The sequence below is a fragment of the Bos taurus genome, chromosome 25 (genome assembly GCF_002263795.3).
Source record: "Bos taurus isolate L1 Dominette 01449 registration number 42190680 breed Hereford chromosome 25, ARS-UCD2.0, whole genome shotgun sequence".
Taxonomy (NCBI): Eukaryota; Metazoa; Chordata; class Mammalia; order Artiodactyla; family Bovidae; genus Bos; species Bos taurus.
The window spans coordinates 33,542,103-33,561,328 of NC_037352.1; the positions used below are offsets into that span (position 1 = coordinate 33,542,103).

At 60.1% G+C, this 19,226-nt stretch overlaps 1 protein-coding gene across 3 annotated transcripts; it reads left to right on the top strand.

Moving 5' to 3' along the window:
- The first annotated feature begins 1,120 nt into the window (after positions 1-1,120).
- STX1A (syntaxin 1A) lies at positions 1,121-18,931 on the top strand. 3 transcript variants are annotated; one of them, XM_005225244.4, is made up of 10 exons: positions 1,121-1,236; positions 9,474-9,551; positions 9,920-10,019; positions 12,731-12,805; positions 13,547-13,620; positions 13,719-13,827; positions 13,917-13,990; positions 15,048-15,185; positions 16,958-17,068; positions 17,532-18,931. In XM_005225244.4, exons 1-10 carry the CDS (start codon positions 1,207-1,209, stop codon positions 17,607-17,609), a joined length of 867 nt encoding a protein of 288 aa, XP_005225301.1. In that variant the 5' UTR covers positions 1,121-1,206; the 3' UTR covers positions 17,610-18,931.
- The last annotated feature ends 295 nt before the right edge of the window (positions 18,932-19,226 follow it).

Consider the following 19,226-nt stretch of genomic DNA (forward strand, 5'->3'; position numbering starts at 1 on the left):
GACAAGTGGAAGGGGTGTGGCTGTCTCTCAGGCCAGGCTACATCTGAGCTAGCCTTGGGCCGGACTTTCCAGGGAAGGAGGGATGGCTGGAACAGTGCCTCCAGCCCGTCTGCCAGGCAGCTAACCTGAGCCCACAGTCTGGGAGAAGTGCCAGGCTCTGACACACTGTGCAGCAGGGGGCTGGCTCAACTCCAGAGCAACACCTTTGGCAGCCCCCGGGGAGGGGAAGGGGGAATGCTTGGCTCCAGGTCAAGAGCGTCTGGGCCAGGGCACGGAGGGGGCAGCTGGGGGTGTGCAAGTGGCTGTTGCTCAACAAGAGGCTGGCAGGAACCCGGAAAGGAGCATCTGCTACTGACTAACCCCCAGCCACCATCCCTCTCCAGCGCTGCGAAGATCTTCCCATTAGTCCAGTGGAGCTGGGCCCCTGCTTAGCTACCCTCAGCTTCTAGACAGGAAATAAGCTCTCAGGCTCGGGGCTGGGATGCAGGGTTGGGAATACAGGGGAAGGAGAACGAGATGAGGCAATAACCTAGATCTCCTTCCCCCCAAATGGAGGGGTTCCTGCAATCTTGCTGAGAGTAGAAACTAAAGGAGGTGGTCACTCAGCATCAGACTGTGAACCGAGAAATCCTGGGGAAAGAGGAAATCCTCCTGAGCCTGAGTCTGGATGAGATACTGGGGGGAAGGCCGAAGGGGTGGGAGGCACAAAGGCTGGAACTCTGGAGGTTTGTGGAGTGGGGTGATGCTGCAGACCCCAAGGCAATAAAATTAAGGAGGGAGGTGGTGTCTGGCCTCTAGCAGAGATGTGAGGAGCTCTGGAGGTGAAGATCCAAAAACACTGTCTATGTCCAGAAGGAGGGATGCTGAGCGGTTGAGTCGAGGGAGGATTGGGATGGGACCTCCGGGCGGGGTCGAACGGACGTTGGGAACGCAAGGGAACGAGGTCCCGGGGTCTGTGACCCTTCAGCCCCTTCGGAGCACCTTAAGCGGGATGGGGTAGGAGCCCGGGTATCAAGAGCCCCAGAGCTGGGCTCTCGGCTGGGACCCACCGGGGCGGAGCAGGCGCGGGGCGGGGCCGGGCTGGGGGCTGGGCCGGGGTCCCGGGGGCCGGGGCGGGGCCGGGCTGGCGCTGCGCAGCCGCGGGGCGGCCGCCGCGCATGCGGGGCTCACCGGGCTGCAGCCGGCGCCGCTGCCACTCCCGGGAGCATGAAGGACCGAACTCAGGAGCTCCGCACGGTGAGTCCGACCCCTGCGCGGCGCCGCTGGCCGCCGGCGCCCAGCGCCGGGTCCGCTTCCCGAGCGGCTCTAGCGTCCCCTGGGGCGGTCGCCCCTGCGTCCCCGGCCAGGGCGGGAGCGAGCGGTGCCAAGCCGGGGACCCCGACCGCCCCGGGTCCCGCCCCTCGGACCCACTGGGGTCACGAGCTCGCGTGAGCTCGGCTCCGATGGCCCGCGGGCTGGCGGCTGGAACCTGGGGTCCTAGATAAACTTTTCGGCGCCCCCCTTGTTTTCGGAGGGATATTCTGGAATATCGGTGGCGGGACCGAAGCTTGGCCTCCCCGTCGCCCGGCGGAGCAGGTCCCGACCCTTGTCTCCCCGCTGTGCCTCCTCACTGACCCTCCTGCCCTCCCTCTGGTTTAGACCGACGGCGGGACCTGTGGGAAGGGAACGGCCGGGGGCGGTCCCCTGTCCAGAGCCCGGCTGCAGGGCGCGCTGCGGAACCTGGCCGGTCGGGTGGGGCCGGGCTTCTCGGGCTGGCGCTGTCTCGCGGGACGGCCGCCGCCCCCATCACCTTCCGTCACCTGTAGCTCCCATCACCTGTGGCTCCCCAGCCGGTGGTGATCGGCAGCTGCTGCCCTCCCCGATCCGGGAGGGGTCAGGCCCGCTGTCTTTCCCTCTTCTTGGCTTCCGGGCAGCCGGGAGCCGGCGTTTCCAGACCCTTCCTGGTTTTCCAGATCGTATTCCGACTTGAACCTATTTTTTTCCACCTGTGTTTCGGAGGCCACTGGGGTGTGGCTTCTGGGGCGTGGTTCCAGTGGGGGGAGCAGAAGGATGCGCAAAGGTTTCGAGTCAGAGTCCGCCCTCTGCCAGCCCAGACAGAGATCCCTGCTGCCTGCTCCTTATCATCAAAGCCCCTCTCCCCTGGCCTCTGCTCTTAACCAGGGTGTTAGCACCTCTGCCCTTAAAATGGCAATCTTGGGAGGGGCTACGCGGCCGGGACCGTGCACAGAAGGAAGTGAAGCTTGCCTGCGGGGAACCCGGACATCAGGGCTCTAGACCAGGTTGAGGCTCCTCTGAGGCCCTGGCTGACCACCCTGCTGATCTCTTGCGGGGGTGGGGGGTGGGGCAGAGTCTCCCTAGAACCCTTCCCCTGCTACCCAGCTTAGAGCCAGAGACCTGGACCCCTTATATGGAAAGTCCCAAGTATCCTTTGGGCTTGTGATCCCATGGCTGGTCCTCTCTGCACACAGCTTCCCTGCACTTGTGCCTGGCTCTCCCCCATCGTACCAGTCTTGTCTCCTGGGCAGCCTGGGGCTGGCACTTGTGCTCTCCTGCCTCCATCACCCCCTTGCTGTGGCTGCCAGCCCCACTCTCCCATTAGACCTGTATTATTCCTGGCTGAGTGCCCAGCACCCCCCCCCCAGCACCCCCCACCTCAGGGTAAACCCCTGGAGGTTTCAAAGGAAGAAGATGGTCCCTCATGTCGAATATGGTGTCTATAAACACTTCCCCTGCCAGGCTTGCGGTTGCCCTCAAGTTTCCTGCGCGCAGTTGAATCAGAAGGAGCGTTGTTATCTTGGGGATGAAGGGCGTGTAGTGCATTTCCTGGTGTTTGGGTGCCTGGTGGGTCAGACCAGAGTGTCTGTGGGAACCAGTGCTCAGGGGGAACAGAGCCCTTGACATCTGACGTCTTCTGACTCATCACCTTCATCCCCTTCATCCCCTTCACTGAAGGGAAGACAGAGGCATGAGAGAGAGAGATGTGGCTAGCCTGGCAGATCAGGTGGGATGAAGGGGCTTTACCTAGGCCTGAAAACAGTCAGACTTAGACGCGGCTGAGACCTAAGGGCTAAGAGACATTGGACTGTAGGAGCTTGAAGCTAGGTCTTTGCTCTGGTGAATCCCTCCCCGAGCCCAGCACATATACACACGCACACACGCTAGCCAGACTGGTCCTTAGGTGATGAGGCCTGGCTTCTCTAAAGTAATCTGAGGCTTCCTCTCCAGACGTTCCCCCACTCCAGGCATTCACTGCCCACGCAGGCTGCCGTACTCGTGGCTGGGTGGCCCTGTCCCTTAGGGGCTGCTAGCACCCTTGAGGATCAGCTGGCAGAAGCCCACACTGAGTGGGGTGCAACCGTTAGTCTAGGGGGGGGCGGCCATTCCCACAAGTCTTCCTTTGGACTGCACAGATTCCCATCTAGGAAGTAGGTATAGGAAAACTGAGAATCCAGCTTCTTAGGGCAAGCAGTCACGGGTCTCCTGACTCCAATTCTATATCTGAGGGAGACCTTGAACCCCAGGAACCAGAATCCCCAAGGAACCGAGAGGGCCAGTGCTGGCTGGGCTGGACAGAGGGTGGTGCTTGGGACAGCTGCTTGCACCATCCCCACCCTCCCTCCCCCTCCCTCCCCCCTCCTCCTCCTTCCTCACCCCACGCCACCACATTTGGAAGAAGGAAGGCAAGAGAAGGGAGCTTATTTATAAAAGTCACACTTGGGGAAGGAGCTGGCATGTTTCCTCCGCGCTGCAGGCCGGGCCCAGCCCTCCAGCCTTCTCCAGCCCTCCTCATCTCTCACGGGGGCTGATCCTCTCCTGCAGAGAGAGAAGGAAGGGGTCATCCAGGGCCAGTGTGGGGGCCTGAAAGCGTCCAACAGCCCTCGGAGATCAAAAGGGCAACCTGGAGCCCAAGGAGACGGGTGCGGACGTGTGCGACCAGAATGTATAAAACCAGGGGGACTTTGGGGACAGGTGTCCCCAGGCAGCCCCAGCCTGGCCAGCAGCCACCTCCGTCCCCCAGTTCTAAGGCCTCCCCGGTTTTCCTTCCAAGGACTGCTCAGAGCTGATACCCCTCCCTGGGCGCAGAACTCTGTTTCTGTACCTCCTGGGCCATGTGACACAGCGGGGGCCTGTGCAGGAGCCAGAAGCCAGAGAGAGGAGGGAGCGGGGGGCAGTCAGAGCAGCAACCTTCCTGGAACAGGAGGTCTGAGATCGCCGGGGGGAGGAGCTGGATTTGACTGGGAGGAGGGAGGGAGGGTGGGCCAAAAGAAGGGACCCGTATGAGAAACAGCAGAGGGGCTGGCGATGCCTGGGTCTGACACCCAGGGTCCCCCCTCGCTCACTGGGGCAGCAGGCAGGCCTGAGTGGTGAAGCCCAGTGCCCCCTCTGCCGACTTCTGAAGGGACTGAGGGTCTCGGAGCAAGAACAGGCAGGTGGGTGCCTTAACCTCTCCGTGCTCATTTGTCTGCATAATGGAGCCGGCCGGCTTCACCCTGCAGAGCAGAAGAAAGGGGGGATGTAAGAATAGACCCAGGCTAGGGGCCCTTCCTTCCTTCCCATCACCTTCTTGGGATTTCTTAAAAAAAAAAAAAAAATTAATAATGAATTTGGGCACATGTCCATCTGAGGTGCAGATGGTGTCCAGGGACTATCTAGTGCAACTTCCTATTCTACAGAGTGGAAAACTGAGGTCCAGAAAGGGCCAGGAGTTTATCTCAGGTCACACAGCACCTGGAGGGAGGCAGAGCCCAGCCCCTCCCCACACCCTGAAGCTGCTTCCCTGAGTTGTGCTGGGGCCCTGCTAAGGGGTAGACTGGCAGAGGCGATCTGGGGGGCGGTTGGGGGGGTGGTTGCAGGGTGGGGAAAAGAGGAAGGGGTCAGAGAGAGTCCTTTCTTTCTAGAGACCTATCTCAGTCTCTGGCACACCCCTGACTCAGCTCTGGGCCTCTCTGCTTTAGTGAGATAGGCTTTGATTAGTCATTAAAAAGAAGGGGGAAAAGAAAATAGCCCTCGAGACAGACAACAGCAACTCCTGCTCCAGCAGCAATGAATCAACCCTGCCTGCTGGCCAGCCGCCATCTCCCGGGACAGGCCTGGAGACTGCCTGGCCTCCGCACCTCTTGGAGGAATCACACTCTTATTTCCAGGAAGGGATCGTGGAATCCTGGTGCCTCTGCCTAGAGAGACCATCAGGGCTGCGCAGCGGGGGCTTCTAGTGGGGTCCCCTCCCCTGTCTCAACAGGTCCCTGTGGTGGGGGCAGTGCTCACACCCACCCTGACTTCCTTTTCTGATTGCTCAGGCTGGAGGCGATGAGACCAGAGTCAAGATAGCCAGCTGGCCAGAGACCAGGCCAATGGTTCCCAATCCTGAGGGGCTTTAAGGAAAAAAAACAACTTCACCGCGCCACCCCCATAGATTCTCATTTGGTCTGGAAGTTTTTTTTAAAAACAAACAAACAAACAAACAAACAAACAAAAACACCCTACCCCCAAGGGGCTCTGTTGCTGGACCAAGGTTGAGAACCCCTGAAAGATAATTAAAAATGTGCGTGCATGCTCAGTCATGTCCGACTCTTTGTGACCCCATGGACTATAGCCCACCAGGCTCCTCTGTCCATGGGATCTTCCAAGCAAGAATGCTGGAATGGGTTGCCATTTCCTCCTCCAGGAGATCTTCCCAAACCAGGGATCAAACCCACATCTCCTGCACTGGCAGGCAGATTCTTTATCACTGAGCCACCTGGGAAGCCACGAATTAAAAACACCAGGATCAAAAAACAAACACCAGGACCAATTGGATGTTGGTTGGATATGAGAGGAGGAGGAAGAGTGTGGATGCCCCCCAGTTTCTGGCTTCGGAGACTCTTTAAGAACGGGGGCTCAGGAGGAAGAAGTGGAACTTAGTTCTGGCCAGGTGGTTGGCAAGGTGCCCATGTGATGTCTGGGGGAGTTTGTCCGGAAGACGGTTGTACCTCGGAGCTTGTAACTGCCTCACGACTCCAGCTGCTGCCTCCGCACCACAGCCTCTCCAGTCCCAACTCTAGTCCAGCCGTCTTTCTGGAGCTGTGACTGCCACTTTGAGAGGGTTGGCCGGTTCCCAAGGGAGCTGGGGCCCTAATCAATCAGGGCCTTGGCATAGATGGGGATAAAGTAGGAGGGGGCAACAAAGGCATAAACCATCAGATTCTCACAGACTGGGACAAGGGTCAGAACAAATGAAGATCCTTCATTTGAGCCCAAAAGCCAACCAAGTAAACAGGGAGGGGAAGGGCTTCTTCCTTGGCTTCTGTGATCTCTGGCTGCATTAACAGAGGTCGACTTTGTAGAAAGAGGGAGGTGGTGGGTCGGATCTTTGGCCCTGCTCAGACCACAGTCAGCAGCAGATTCAGTTTCTATCTTGTCCTGCTGGAGAAGACAGAGACTAAGTGGAACAGATCTGGGGTAGGGGCTTCAACTTAAGGCCTCTGGGAAGGATCTGAAGCAGAGGAAACTTGGTCAACTTGAGAAAAAAAAACCAGGGAGGATGCAGATGCTACCCTCAGATTTCTGGCAGGGCCAGCCCAGGGAGAGGGCACCAACAGGTTCTTTATGGCCTGGGGCCAGCTTGGAGGAAAGGGAAGGGCTTTCTAACAGTTGGGGCTGCCCCAGATAGACAGAAGAGCCTGGGGGAGCTAGTGAGCTCTCCACCACTGGAGGTGTGAAAGCTGAGACTAGAAGCTGTGGCCAAGGTGGCTTTTCAGGTCTCCCAGGGCTTGAGAGTGTGTTGCAGTGGCTCCAGTAGGGATGTGAATAGGGTGTGGGGAATGAGAGGAGCGAGATCCCATCCCTGGGGAGATGAGGAAGGCTTCCGAAAGAGGTGGCACCTAATGAAGAAGGGAATGTCGGTTTCATGGAATCAGCACTGCAGGCAGCGGGAGCCGCCTGGGGACCGCAGGGAGGACAGTGGGCAGATTCTAGGAGTGGATGGTTATAGGTGGGGTGTGCTGGGATCAGATTTCAGACTGGAGCAGTGAGATAAAGTGGAGGTGGGTGGAGGGGTGAGAGTGAAAAGAGCCTGAGGAGGAAGAAGTTGTAGCACTTGGAAGGGATGCCCTGGGAGCATCCACTCCCGGTTTTGCTCAGAGCCACGGTTGGTTTGACGCAGGCTGTGAGGTCAGGCCCTAATGTATATGTGTGCGTGTGTGCGTGCTCAGTTGTGTCCGACTCTCTGCGACCCCATGGACTGTAGCCTGCGGGTTCCTCTGTCCCTGGGATTCTCCAGGCAAGAACACTGGAGTGGGTTGCCATTTCCTTCTCCAATGCATGAAAATGAAAAGTGAAAGAGAAGTCGCTCAGTTGTGTCTGACTCTTACTGCTAGCGCCACCTAATTGATGGAGAGCGTGGAGGAGGATGTGGCATCTCCCTGCTATCCTTCTGTTGGAGAAACTACCCGAATCCAGCCTCTGTGCACGGAGGCCGTGCAGGGAGCAGGTCAGACCTGGCTGGATGCCTGGAGAAGACAAGTCCATTTTGCAGGTGGGCAAGCTGAGGCCCAGAGGGTGGGGGGCACCAGCCCTGGAGCCCCTGGCCGTGACTCTCGTCTCTGGTGACTCAGAGATGAGTCTCATTTCTGGTGACTTGTCTTGGGCTCCAGCTGGTCATTACTCCCAGAGGGAATGGAGCTGGAAAATTCTCCTTCCACCTCTTTCCGCTCACCCCTATCCTCTGGGTACCGGAAGGACAGAGAGGCCAGGATGCTGAATGGCAGGAGCTCCCAAGGACACCTCCCAAGCTGGCCAGCTGCTGTGGAGGGGGCCCTGGGTGCCCCCATCGCAGCCTGCCTTGGTTTCCCTAGGGAGTGCTCCTCCTCCAGCTCGGCTTCTAGATTCTCTGTGGCTAAGGGTGGGCTTGGTGGGGGATGGGGACCACCTGGTGGCAGCCACAGGCACTTGTGGGAGCGAGGACTTATTTTAGCTGCTGGGGGAGGAGGTGTGATCTCTTGATGAGAGGGGCCGCCTCCATAAAGCTCCCAACCAGCCCCTTCTCTTGGTTGGCCCCACTTGGGTGGGGTGGTGGGACCCCAAGAGCCCCAGTCCTTTGCAGAACGTGCTACGGTTCCCCATCACTCGTGGGCCCGCCCTCCCCCAGCAGAGCATCGCTGTCCCCATTTCATAGAGGAGCAGACAGACCCCGCGGGAAGTCCCTCAGCCCGTCGGTGTCTGTCTGGGCACAGAACCCAGTCCCTTTGGAGGTGGCGGGGCCCCAGCACCCCCTCTCCTCCCCCTCTGCCTGCTCGCATCCTCACAAGAGAGCATCAGGCCGAGGGCCAGTGCCTCCTCCCCGTGGGGCACTGAGGATGAGGGGGCAGGACCCAGCCCGAGAATCCCAGGTGCCCGTCCTACCCTGAGTAGCCTGGCCTTGGCTGTGAGGGGCCTTGGCCTTGCCTGCAGAGCGAGCCAACCCTGGCTAACTCCAGGTGTGATACGGACAGTAATGAGCGTGGCCGGCATGCTGGGAAGTCAGAGATGTAATTACCTCCAACCCTGTGATGGGCTGGCTTTTGTGTGGCGGCTCCTGGGGCGGAGGGGCCGAGCCGACACCTGCGGCTGAGACCCAAGGCAGGCCCCGAGCCAAATAACAACATGACTGGCCTCTGGTGCCTGCCAGGCCCAACTCTGTGCCTGGAAGGAGAAAGGATCAATGTCAATGCCAAAACTAACAGGGAGAGGGACTTCCTGATAGTCCAGTGGCTAAGACTCCGTGCTCCCAATGCAGGGGACCTGGGTTCCATCCCTGCTCAGGGTTCTAGATCCTACATGCCACAACTAAAAATCCCTCACGTTGCAATGAAGATCGAAGGTCCCATGTGCCAAAACTAAGACCCGGCACAACCAAATAGGTAAATAAATATTTAGAAAAAAAAAAAGACTAACAAGAGAGGTCTCCAGGCAGTCTGAGGGAGCAGGCCTGGAGGTTCCCAGAGCTCTCCATGGGCAGTAGCTATCAGACCAGCTTGGGTGCTGTGGGCATGACCTGTATCTGAGCCATCCTAGTTTTTAGCAGGGAGGTGTTGGTGGTGCCTAGGCCTAGGGGCTTCTCTGGTGGCTCAGTAGGTAAAAGAATCTGCTTGCAATGTGGGAGACTCAAGTTCGATCCCTGGGTCAGGAAGATGCTTTGCAGAAGGGAATGGCAACCCACTCCAGTATTCTTGCCTGCAGAATTCCATGGACAGAGGAGCCTGGTGGGCTGCAGTTCATGGGGTCACAGAGTCGGACACGACTGAACAACCCCAGGGATGTTGCAGGTCTCACTGAGGCTGGGAGCTGAGGGCACAGCCAGGCCTTGTCCCTGCCAAGGGGACAGACAAGGATGGCCGGGCCTCGGAGCTCCAACCGAAGACCCTGCTATAGGGGGATCCTGGGCAGCTTGGGGTCCCAGGACCCATGGGACCCAGTGGTCCTACCACAGGGGCGCTTGTGTGTCCACCCCCCTGCAGGCCAAGGACAGTGACGATGATGACGACGTCACTGTCACCGTGGACCGAGACCGCTTCATGGATGAGTTCTTCGAGCAGGTGGGAGCCGCACTCCCGCCTCTCCCCAAACACCGGCAGACCTGGGGCGGCCATGTCTCACCTCTCAGCCGGCCTGGGGCGCTTACATACCCGCGCCTGAGCTCAGCAGCCCACAGGCACCAAGTAGTGAGCCCATTTTGAGGGTAAATAGACAGGCTCAGCGGGGAGCAAAAGTGGGGATTGCCCACTCCTTCCCACCCCCACCCCAATCTAGAAGAATCCTTGGATCAGCACTACCCACCCCCCTCACCACACACACACACCTGAACCTTGCCCAGCCTGGCCCTGACCTCCTCCGGCCCTTCTCTGGGCCCCAGAAGGCCCCTCCCTGGATTTCCGCCCCCAGAGCACCTGACCTCGGCCCACAGGTGGAAGAGATCCGCGGCTTCATTGACAAGATCTCGGAGAATGTGGAGGAGGTGAAGCGGAAACACAGCGCCATCCTGGCCTCCCCCAACCCTGACGAGAGTGAGTGTGTGGGTGTGCGGGGTTGGGGGCCGTCCGCAGGCCTCCAGAAAGACGCTGCAGCCAGGGAAGGAACGCCCTGCCTTGCTGGCCGTCTGAGGGGCCTGGCCAGGTTGGGGAGGGTCAGGAAACACAGGCTGTCCCAGGCCTGGGTTGAGGGGCGGTTCAGTGCCCTTAATCACCGTGGGATGCCTGGTGGGAGGGGCGGCCCCGCCATCCCCAGGTAACTTGGCTGCTTTCTAGGACAGCCCTGGATTCTGGGAGGGAGGGATGGAGGGAGGAGCTGCCTGTGATCAATAGGAGGCGTCCCAGCCCAGCCCCTCCCTTTCCGTCGCCTCCCCTGGGGAGCAGATGGCTGCTCTGAGGCATCAGCGCTGTGGGAGGGCAAGCCGGCCAAGCAGGCAGAGTTTCCGGAAAAAGCTGGCGGCCCTGGCACTCGGCCATTGGTGCCTCGGAGCCGGGCATTCTCAGGGCTCCAGGAAGTCACCTCTCCCCCTGCACAGGGAACATGTGTGTGTCTGTTTTACTCTGTCCCTGGGCAGGTCCCCCTGACCTGTGAGGCACTGATTACTACTACAGTAATAATAGGCCAGGCTGACAGCATGCTGACCTGGGATCCCCTCCCCTAGAAGGGGTTCACCTTCAGCCCAGGGAGGCAGTGATGGGCCAGGGCTCAGGCCAGCCGCCTGGACTCATCAGATTGGGTGTGTTTGCCGCCTGCCTGTTCTCGAAGCTCGCTCACCTCCCCTCTCTCTTCTCCAGCTCCTTTGGAAGGCCCCAGGACAGAGCACGGGGCAGAGTCCAGCTGCTGCCCAGGTGTTCAGGAGGAAGGGCCTAGGGCCCATAGCCCCCTACCCAGGCACCCAAGGCTTGATTCTGTTCTCAGTTCCAGCACTGCCTCTCTATCTGTGGCCTCTCAACCCCAGGCCCACAGGCATCCTCAAGCACCCAGAATAAATCTCTCCACGGCCCCAAAGTATGTTTGGACCTGAGCCCAGTGCCACACCAACCAAGCCCAGCGCCAGGCCCTTGGAAGGCAGAACGAGTCAACTGGGAGCCGGGGAGACTGAACCGGGAAGGGCTGGAGAGGAGACAGGGACCCCCCCAGAGCAGGGCATACCTCCAGTGTGGTCCTCAGGTCGTCCTGGCTCCCCTCCCGCCCCACCTAGAGGTGTGTCAGGGACGGCGTCACGTGACATGGTTTGTCTGCATGCCCACATGTATCTGGGTCAGCGCATGTCCCTGGTGGGTCACTCCTGGTGAGGCTCAGGAGGAGGGCTGACTGTGGGGTGAGACTGTAAAGAGCTGGATTTGGCCTCTCACCTGCCGGAAGATGGAGCAGGCGGGGGGAGGGGGAGGATGGGGAGCCAGAGTTGCCCTGCTCCCCAACCTTAGCTGTGTTGTGTTGCCTTCATCGGATATCAGCAGTGACCACTTCAGAATTTGCCACCTGTGAGCTGAGCAGTCAGGACCTGGCACTTCCCAAGCGGGGAGGGGCTCCCCAAGAAGGGTTCTGGGGCAGAGGCGGAGCAGGGTCGCCAAGGCATCACAAGGAAAGTTGGCAGGAAGTGGGGGGCTTTCCCGGGCCAAGGCTTGCTCTGCCTTCTCTAGGGACTGCCATCCAGGCTGGGCTATTTTGGGTCTGAGCAAAAGAGGCTGAGACATCAGAGCAGCTGGTAACCGAGTTTTCCTTTGTTCCTGCGAATAAGGCTCATGCACCCCCGCTCCTGGAAGCCCCCCACTCCACCTCACTCACATGCCAATTGGGAAGTGCCCTGCCCACACTTAATTGGCCACTGTCAGTGCCCCTCCTGAGTCCCCCCAGGGGAGAAGCCCCAGCCCCAGAAGCACGCACAGGGTGGGCGTGAAAGGTTGAATCCAGGCGTTCAGTCCGGGTTTCTCCGGGGTGGAGTCCGGGGGTACCCTGAGGCTGAGCTCCACCCAGCTCCCCAGCGGGAAGAGCCTTCTTGCCCCACTTTGCCAGTGGACCCTCCCCAGGAGCAGGGCAAGCTGGGCACTTCCATGGCCTCTGCCAGGTTTAGGGAGATGGTACCGGCTGGAACAAGGGCCAGAAACTATGCCACTGCCCTCCCCCAGCTCCACCCTCTCTTAGGCCCAGCCGCATGCCACCTCCAGAGCCAACCGTACCCCAGGAGCCCCCTCTCTCCAGCACTTCTCTCAGCTCCCACCCAGGCCAGGTGCCACCCACCTACCTGGCCCTCAGCAGTTGGCCTTCGCTGAGCTCAGACCTGGGGAGCAGGGCTTTGTGAGTAGAACAGGTCTGCCCTGGCCAGGGTGCTCGATGGGTCTGCCTTCTGCCTCCTTGGCCCTTGGCCCGTCAGCCCTTCCTGAGCCACCAGGTAGCGCTAGGTGAGCCCGCTCCCCCCACCCTCGACTCCGGCAAGTATCAGCTAAATGTTCCCCAGTGCCAACTCCAGCATCGCCAGCTGCTCCACAATTATTTCTGCCTTAAATTTAGACCCATCTGTTATCTACAGGGGGTGGGGGGGGTAAGCCAGCCAAGGAGGAAGGGAGGCTCCTTGGAAGACAGCGCAAGAAGGGGTGAGGCTGCAGCTGGCGTGGGCCAGCCCAGGATGGGAGAACAGGCAGGGCCTTAGCCAGGGGACAAGGAGACCCAGGGTCTGCCCGGAGCGCCTCCTCGGCCCTCCACGGGGGAGCCCAGGGTGTCTACCCCACCCTTTCTACCTCCCTAGAGACAAAGGAGGAGCTGGAGGAACTCATGTCCGACATAAAGAAGACTGCAAACAAAGTCCGCTCCAAGTTAAAGAGTGAGTCTGGGCTCCAGGCCTCGGCTGGGGTGTGGGGGGCACTCCGGGCCTGCTTCCCCCACACTGCCCAGGGGGTTTCACTGACTCAGAGGGGTACACTGGGTCTTCCTTGCTGTCCTTGTGAGGGTACCATCATGTGCCATTCACTCAGCAGCTACCTGGCGAGACCTGTTTGTGCCAGGCACTGGGCTGGGCCTCAGGATGTTGCCGGGGACACTCTGGACACTGTCCCCCACTTAGGCTAGAGTGTTAGAGGAGTGGCTGGTACTGCCTGACCCCACGCAGGAGCCCCATGCACTCCTGGGAGCACAGGTATACATGCCCCGCGGAATGCCGGGGTCATGTCTGTGCCCTGTGGTTGTGGCCACCTGCCCCGCCCCCGTGGCATGCCCCAGCCGGTGTTCCGTACAACCTTCATAATCAGGACGGGGTGGGCCTGCGCCACCAGGCTTAGCACATAGTGGATGCTCACACTCACACACTTCAGATACACAGCTTAGCGTGTGCCTGGGGCCTCACAGGTGAGTGTACATGCACACACCCACACATCTTGCCTGGAATAGCCTTTGCCGGCCCCTCCTGCATCAGTGCGTGGCGCGGCCCCTTCCTCTGCTTCCTGTGTGACCCCACTCAACAGACAACACGAGTCCCTCCAGGGGAGGTTCCGAACCCGATCCCGGGTGTGTGGGCCGCGAGGGAGCGGCGAACGGGGCAGGTTATCAGCAGCCGGCTGTTCCCCAGGCATCGAGCAGAGCATCGAGCAGGAGGAAGGCCTGAACCGCTCCTCCGCAGACCTGAGGATCCGTAAGACACAGGTATGGGAGGGGTCTTCGGGGCGAGTAGCCGGGCGCCGGAGGCTCTGGGGCCCCGATGGGCTGGGCCTGACACCTATACCCCCGTCTCGGGACCCCAGCACTCCACGCTGTCCCGGAAGTTCGTGGAGGTGATGTCCGAGTACAACGCCACGCAGTCTGACTACCGCGAGCGCTGCAAGGGCCGCATCCAGAGGCAGCTGGAGATCAGTAAGTTGAAGGGGCGGGGGCGGGGCGGGGCCAGACTGCCGCTGACCACTCTGGGGAAGGGCCTGGCTCAGTTTGACCCCTGATCGCAGCCGGCCGGACCACGACCAGCGAGGAGCTGGAGGACATGCTGGAGAGTGGGAACCCCGCCATCTTTGCCTCCGGGGTAAGTGTGGACCCCTCCCACCGGAGTCCCGGGTGTGTGTGCGAAGTGCTATGTCTGGGCAGTGTTTGGACACCATCACCGGGTGAGGCAGGTTTTAGAGAAGAGAAGGCTGAGTCCCGGAGAGGGCAAGGGACAAGCAGAGGTCCCACTTTAGTGCCAAAGGTGGAAGTAAGACCCGTCTCCTGCTTCCTCCCAGTCGGGCCGGCTTCTTGTGCCCTGTGCTCACTTGCCACCAGCTAGGGGGCTCCTTCCACCATCCTGAGGACCCTTCCCACCTGGGAGGACACGGTGCCCTCGGCCTCTCTATATTCAAGTGAAGCTCCATGTGCTGCCAAGCAGGGGAGCTTCCTGAAGGAGGTGGCATACAGGTAAGGGATGCAGTGTGGACATGTGATTTTAGGAGGAGGGATCAGCTACATTCAGGGTGGGAGGAAGAACAGGAGGAGAGGTTTCAGGAAAAAGGCCATTCAAGGCTTGGGTCCTTCGCGCAGTCATTTTGGGCTCCTACAGCACCGGTGGTGAGAACTACCACTCGGCTGTTAAAGGTGTGCAGATGCAGGTGGGGACTGTTATTAACCCACGTTACAGGTAGGAACCTACTGGTAGGAAATCAGGTCTCAGAGAAATCTGGTAACAGCTGGTAAGAGCCTGGGCTTCGATGGTGGCTCAGTGGTAAAAAATCTGCCTGCCAGTGCAGGAGACTTGGGTTCGATCCCTGGGTCGAGAAGATCCCCCTGGAGGAGGAAATGGCAACCCACTCCAATATTCTTGCCTGGGAAATCCCATGGGCAGAGGAACCTGGTGGGCTACAGTCCATGGGGTTGCAAAAGATTCAGACCATACTTAGTGACTAAACAACAATGGTGGGAGCCTAACAGAAAGTGGGGGGAGGGCTGTGGCTAAGGACAAAGCCTCCAGCAGGCCCTGCTTCCAGAACATTCTGCTCAGGCCACTGCCCATCCCGGTGGCCTCTGCCCTTGGCCTCTTGCTGCCCTGGCCCCCACCCCTCCCCCTTCGATGGGTCCCCGGGTCCCAGCCCACGGCTCGCACCCCCTAGATCATCATGGACTCCAGCATCTCGAAGCAGGCCCTGAGTGAGATTGAGACACGCCACAGCGAGATCATCAAGCTGGAGAACAGCATCCGGGAGCTGCACGACATGTTCATGGACATGGCCATGCTCGTGGAGAGCCAGGTGGGTGCCCGGGGCCCCCCCGCCACCACACCCCACCCCTAGCAGCACCCAGGGCTGCACTAACCCTCCCCTTTCTGCCCGCCACGCTGCCCCCGCCTGGGAGGGACCCAGTCTTCAGGTAACTCGCTGCGTGCGGTTGAAACTGCCCACCTGAAGGATCCTCTCTGCATGGCTCTGCTTGGCTCTCCAGGACCCCAGGCCCTGCATGGCCCTGCCCACCTTCACTCGGCCTTGTCCTGTCTCATTCACCAGCTGTTTGTCACGTGGGCACGTGGAAGGGCATTTTTCTAGGAGTCAGAGGAATAGCAACGAGCAAGACCACGGAGGGCCTGCTTCCCAGAGCGGATGTCTGTTGGGCAATAGGGCAGCATCAGTGAATGACGAGTGGCGTGGTCTCTACCCGCACTGGGTGTTAGAGGGCGGCAGCCTGACAGCAGTGGTTCTCAGCCTTGAAAGTGATCAAGAGCCACACTCACAGCCCTTGTTCTACACTTCCCTGTGCTGGCCCCTGTTCCCAGAGATTCGCAGGTGGGGGTTTGTTGTTCAGTTGCTCAGTCATGTCCAACTCTTTGTGATTCCGTGGACTGCAGCACACCAGGCTCCCCTGTCCTTCAGCGTCTCCCAGAGTTTGCTCAAATTCACGTCCGTTGAGTCAGTGATGCCATCCAACTATCTCATCCTCTGTCACCCCTTTCTCCTCCTGCCTTCAATTTTTCCCAGCGTCAGGGTCTTCTCCAGTGCGTCAGCTCTTTGCAAGGGGTGGCCAGAGTTCTGGAGCTTCAACTTCAGCATCAGTCCTTCCAATGAATATTCAGGGTTGATTTCCTTTAGGGTTGACTTGGGGGTAGGGATTCATACATTTGTATGTCTTTAAAGTTCAAGGGTGATCCCGATGCTACTAGTCCCTGGGCCACGCTTGGAGTGACAGTCACTGCAGTGACCACTGGACGGGATGGTCAGGGAAGGCCCTCTCTGAGGAGGTGGCATTTGAACTCCAAAGACTCCCCAGGGGAAGAGCAAAGAGCTGGCCCAAGTAGAGGGACCAGAAACACCACAGTTCTGATCAGGACCAGCAAAAGCCTGACTTCCCCGAAAAGCAGAAAGGCGTTCCGGGCAGTTAGAGCCCAGGGAGAGTTGGAAATGATGGAGACAGGGGTGGGACGGGGGTCCTGGCAGGCGGTGCTGGGCCCTGGAGTCCTTTCTAGTTGGAGGATCTTAGTGTGGGAGGGACGTGGTCCATGTGGGGAAGCAGGGAGACCTTAGGAAGCTGCTGCTTCCATTGGGGTGAGAGGTGCTGTGGCCACCAGTGGGGGCCATGGAATTGGAGAGAGCGGTCAGCTGCATGGTCGAGTGGCCTCTGAGGGCTACTACCAGGCCCACGAGGGCTGTGGGACTGGGCGGGGGCATCAAAAGCTGTCAGGACTGGATGGAACCATCATGCCTGGGGAGGGCTCACCATGGCCAGACTCCTGCCCACCACCACTCGCGCCCCCGCCTTGCTCTGCCTGGCGCTGTCCTCTGTTTGGCCCTGGGGTCAGAGCCCCAGACAAGTGTCCTCTGCATGGTCCCCTCCCCCTTGGCTGAGGCTGCATGGCCAGTTCCCGCCCCTGGATGGCTGCATTTTGGGGAGCTGCTCGGGGTGCCTGGACCCCCCTCCTCCTCACCTTCCCCTTTTCTCTAACCCCAGGCGCTGTCTTCCCAAAATCCCTCCTCGGGCCCCCTCGCCGCCTGGAGGGGGCCCCTCTGGAGCTGGGGTGCCCCTGGCCCTGCAGGGGGAGATGATTGACAGGATTGAGTACAACGTGGAACATTCGGTGGACTACGTGGAGAGGGCCGTGTCTGACACCAAGAAGGCCGTCAAGTACCAGAGCAAGGCTCGCCGGGTGAGTAGTCCCGTCCTGCCGGAGCCCACATCCTCACGTACCCAGAGTCCCCCGCCCTCAGGCATCACAAGTCCCTCCCCGTTTGCCTCCCCTCGGCCCTCAGCTCCGACCAGAGCCTCCACCTGGCTCTCCCAGGCCTTGTTGTTGTCTAGTTGCTAAGTCATGTCCAACTCTGTGACCCCATGGACTTGCAGCTCACCAGGCTCCTCTGTCCATGGGATTTCTCAGGCAAGAATACTGGAGTCCCAGACCTTCAGCACCCCATTAAAATCCCACCCAGACATACTCCGGGCCATCACTTTCTTTCTCATCCAGTCCCCCAAACTCTCCAACCCTCAGCCCTGACCAGAGCCCGCTCCCCAGCGGCCCCCCACCCCTCAAAGCTCTGCTCAGAGGAGGCTCAGCCTCCCTCCCGGCACCCTCTTGCACGCTCTCTGAGGCTTCTCTGTGTCTCCCCATGCAGAAGAAGATCATGATCGTCATCTGCTGTGTGGTTCTGGGCATCGTGATCGCCTCCACCTTCGGGGGCATCTTCGGATAGAAACCACCCCGCCTGCCACTCTGCTCTGGACGGTCCACCCCCAGGAGACCCCTGGCTGCTGCCCCGCCTCTGGCTCGGAGCCCTCTCCCCGCCGCCCCAGACTGCTCCTTTCTCTGCCACAGGGACCCCCACTCCCACCCCGCCCTGAGCCGTCGTGTGCATGATCTTGTGACAGTGTGCGTCTGTACCGAAGAGGCAGAGGGGAGCCAGGCTGGGAAAGAGCCAGCCGGGTGGGGACGGGCCAGCGAGGGACAGACTCAGGCCCAGGCCCTTCTGATCGAGGAGGGCTGCCCCAGGGTAGTTAGCCATGCTCCTGTCCCCCAACCTTCAGTAGTTCCACTCCATCCCAGGGTCTGCCCCCTTCTGGATCAAGGCTCTCTCTGGACCCCAACCTTGCCTCTTCTTGACCAGCCTACCTGCCCCGTCCTGTGTGCTCTCCAGCTGTCCCCCTGAATGGGCACCCCCTTCTGAGGGCTGGGGACCAGCTGGCCACATGGTGCTGCTTTTTGGTTTAGGGGAGGGGTGGCCCTAAGAGACAGCCCAGCTCTAAGCCTCTAACAGCCGATCACTGCCAGGGGCCGTGGCCGGGTGGCTTCTGGCCGAGTCAAGACCCGGCTTCCTCCCCCACCTGGGGGCAGAGTCCCAACAGGTCTTCGGCTGCCTCAGCCTCCCTCCTTCCCTAGTTCCTCCAGCCCCCAGAGGGCTATAGCTGACCCCAGGGAACATTCTGGAAGAGGCTGACCGGGGGCCTGGTCTCCTGCCCTTGGAGCTAGGGCAGCAGGGCAGGCCCTAGTCGGGCCTCTGCACTGGCGAAGCCCATGCCCGGGCCATCAGCTCTCCCCGGGTTGGGTCCTCAAGCCATTGTGTGTTGCATGTGTGGGACAGTGGTCCCGGCTCTCCTGTGCTCGAGAAGTCAGTGTCACTTCAGGCCTGCAATCTTGTCCCACCCTTGCTGCCTGCCCCCCATCCCCACCACGTGGGTGTTGGATGTCTCAGATGCAGTATTCAGCCAGGGAGGGGGCACCTCCCTCCTCCCCACCGGCCCGGGACTTCTCAAGTCTGAAACGTGCTCCCTGCCCAGAAGCCCTCTTCCTCGTCGACAGTCAAGGAGTGTGCATGCGTGCGCATGCAGCGAGGGCCGGGGCCAGGCCTGTGCCCCACCCGCCCTCCGCTTCGCTCCTGCCCAGTGACTGTGACCACTGTCCGTGTTGCCTTCTTGAACAGCGACTCCCCACCCCACCCCCACCCCTCACCAAAGGTCTTGGTACAACCAGCTGCCCATTTTGTGAAGTTTTTATGTAGAATAAACATTTGTATCTGTACCACGCCTCTGCTCCAGCTTTCTTAGTGTCACGGCCTTAGATCTTGGGGGTGAACTTGAGTGGCACCACGGGGCTCAGGAGGCCAAGGATCCCAGCCGCCTCCCTCCGCCTGCAACCTCCAGGCCTTCTCGCCGGCCCCCCAGCAGCTTGAACCTCCCAGCTCCAGCTTGTTGCCTGTTCTGTACCGTGGGCCCAGACGGACCCCCTCTTCACACTTTACCAGGAATCACAAACCACCACTGCATCCCCTCCAGTCCACTAGACAGTCCCCAGCCAACCCCATGGCAGAACCTCT

Excerpts from the sequence above, each read along its gene's own strand:
- STX1A (XM_005225244.4), top strand. The coding sequence starts at position 1,207 with ATGAAGGACCGAACTCAGGAGCTCCGCACG. Across the intron at positions 1,237-9,473 it reads GAACTCAGGAGCTCCGCACG|GCCAAGGACAGTGACGATGA; the intron begins GTGAGTCCGACC and ends ACCCCCCTGCAG. Across the intron at positions 15,186-16,957 it reads CCATGCTCGTGGAGAGCCAG|GGGGAGATGATTGACAGGAT; the intron begins GTGGGTGCCCGG and ends CTGGCCCTGCAG.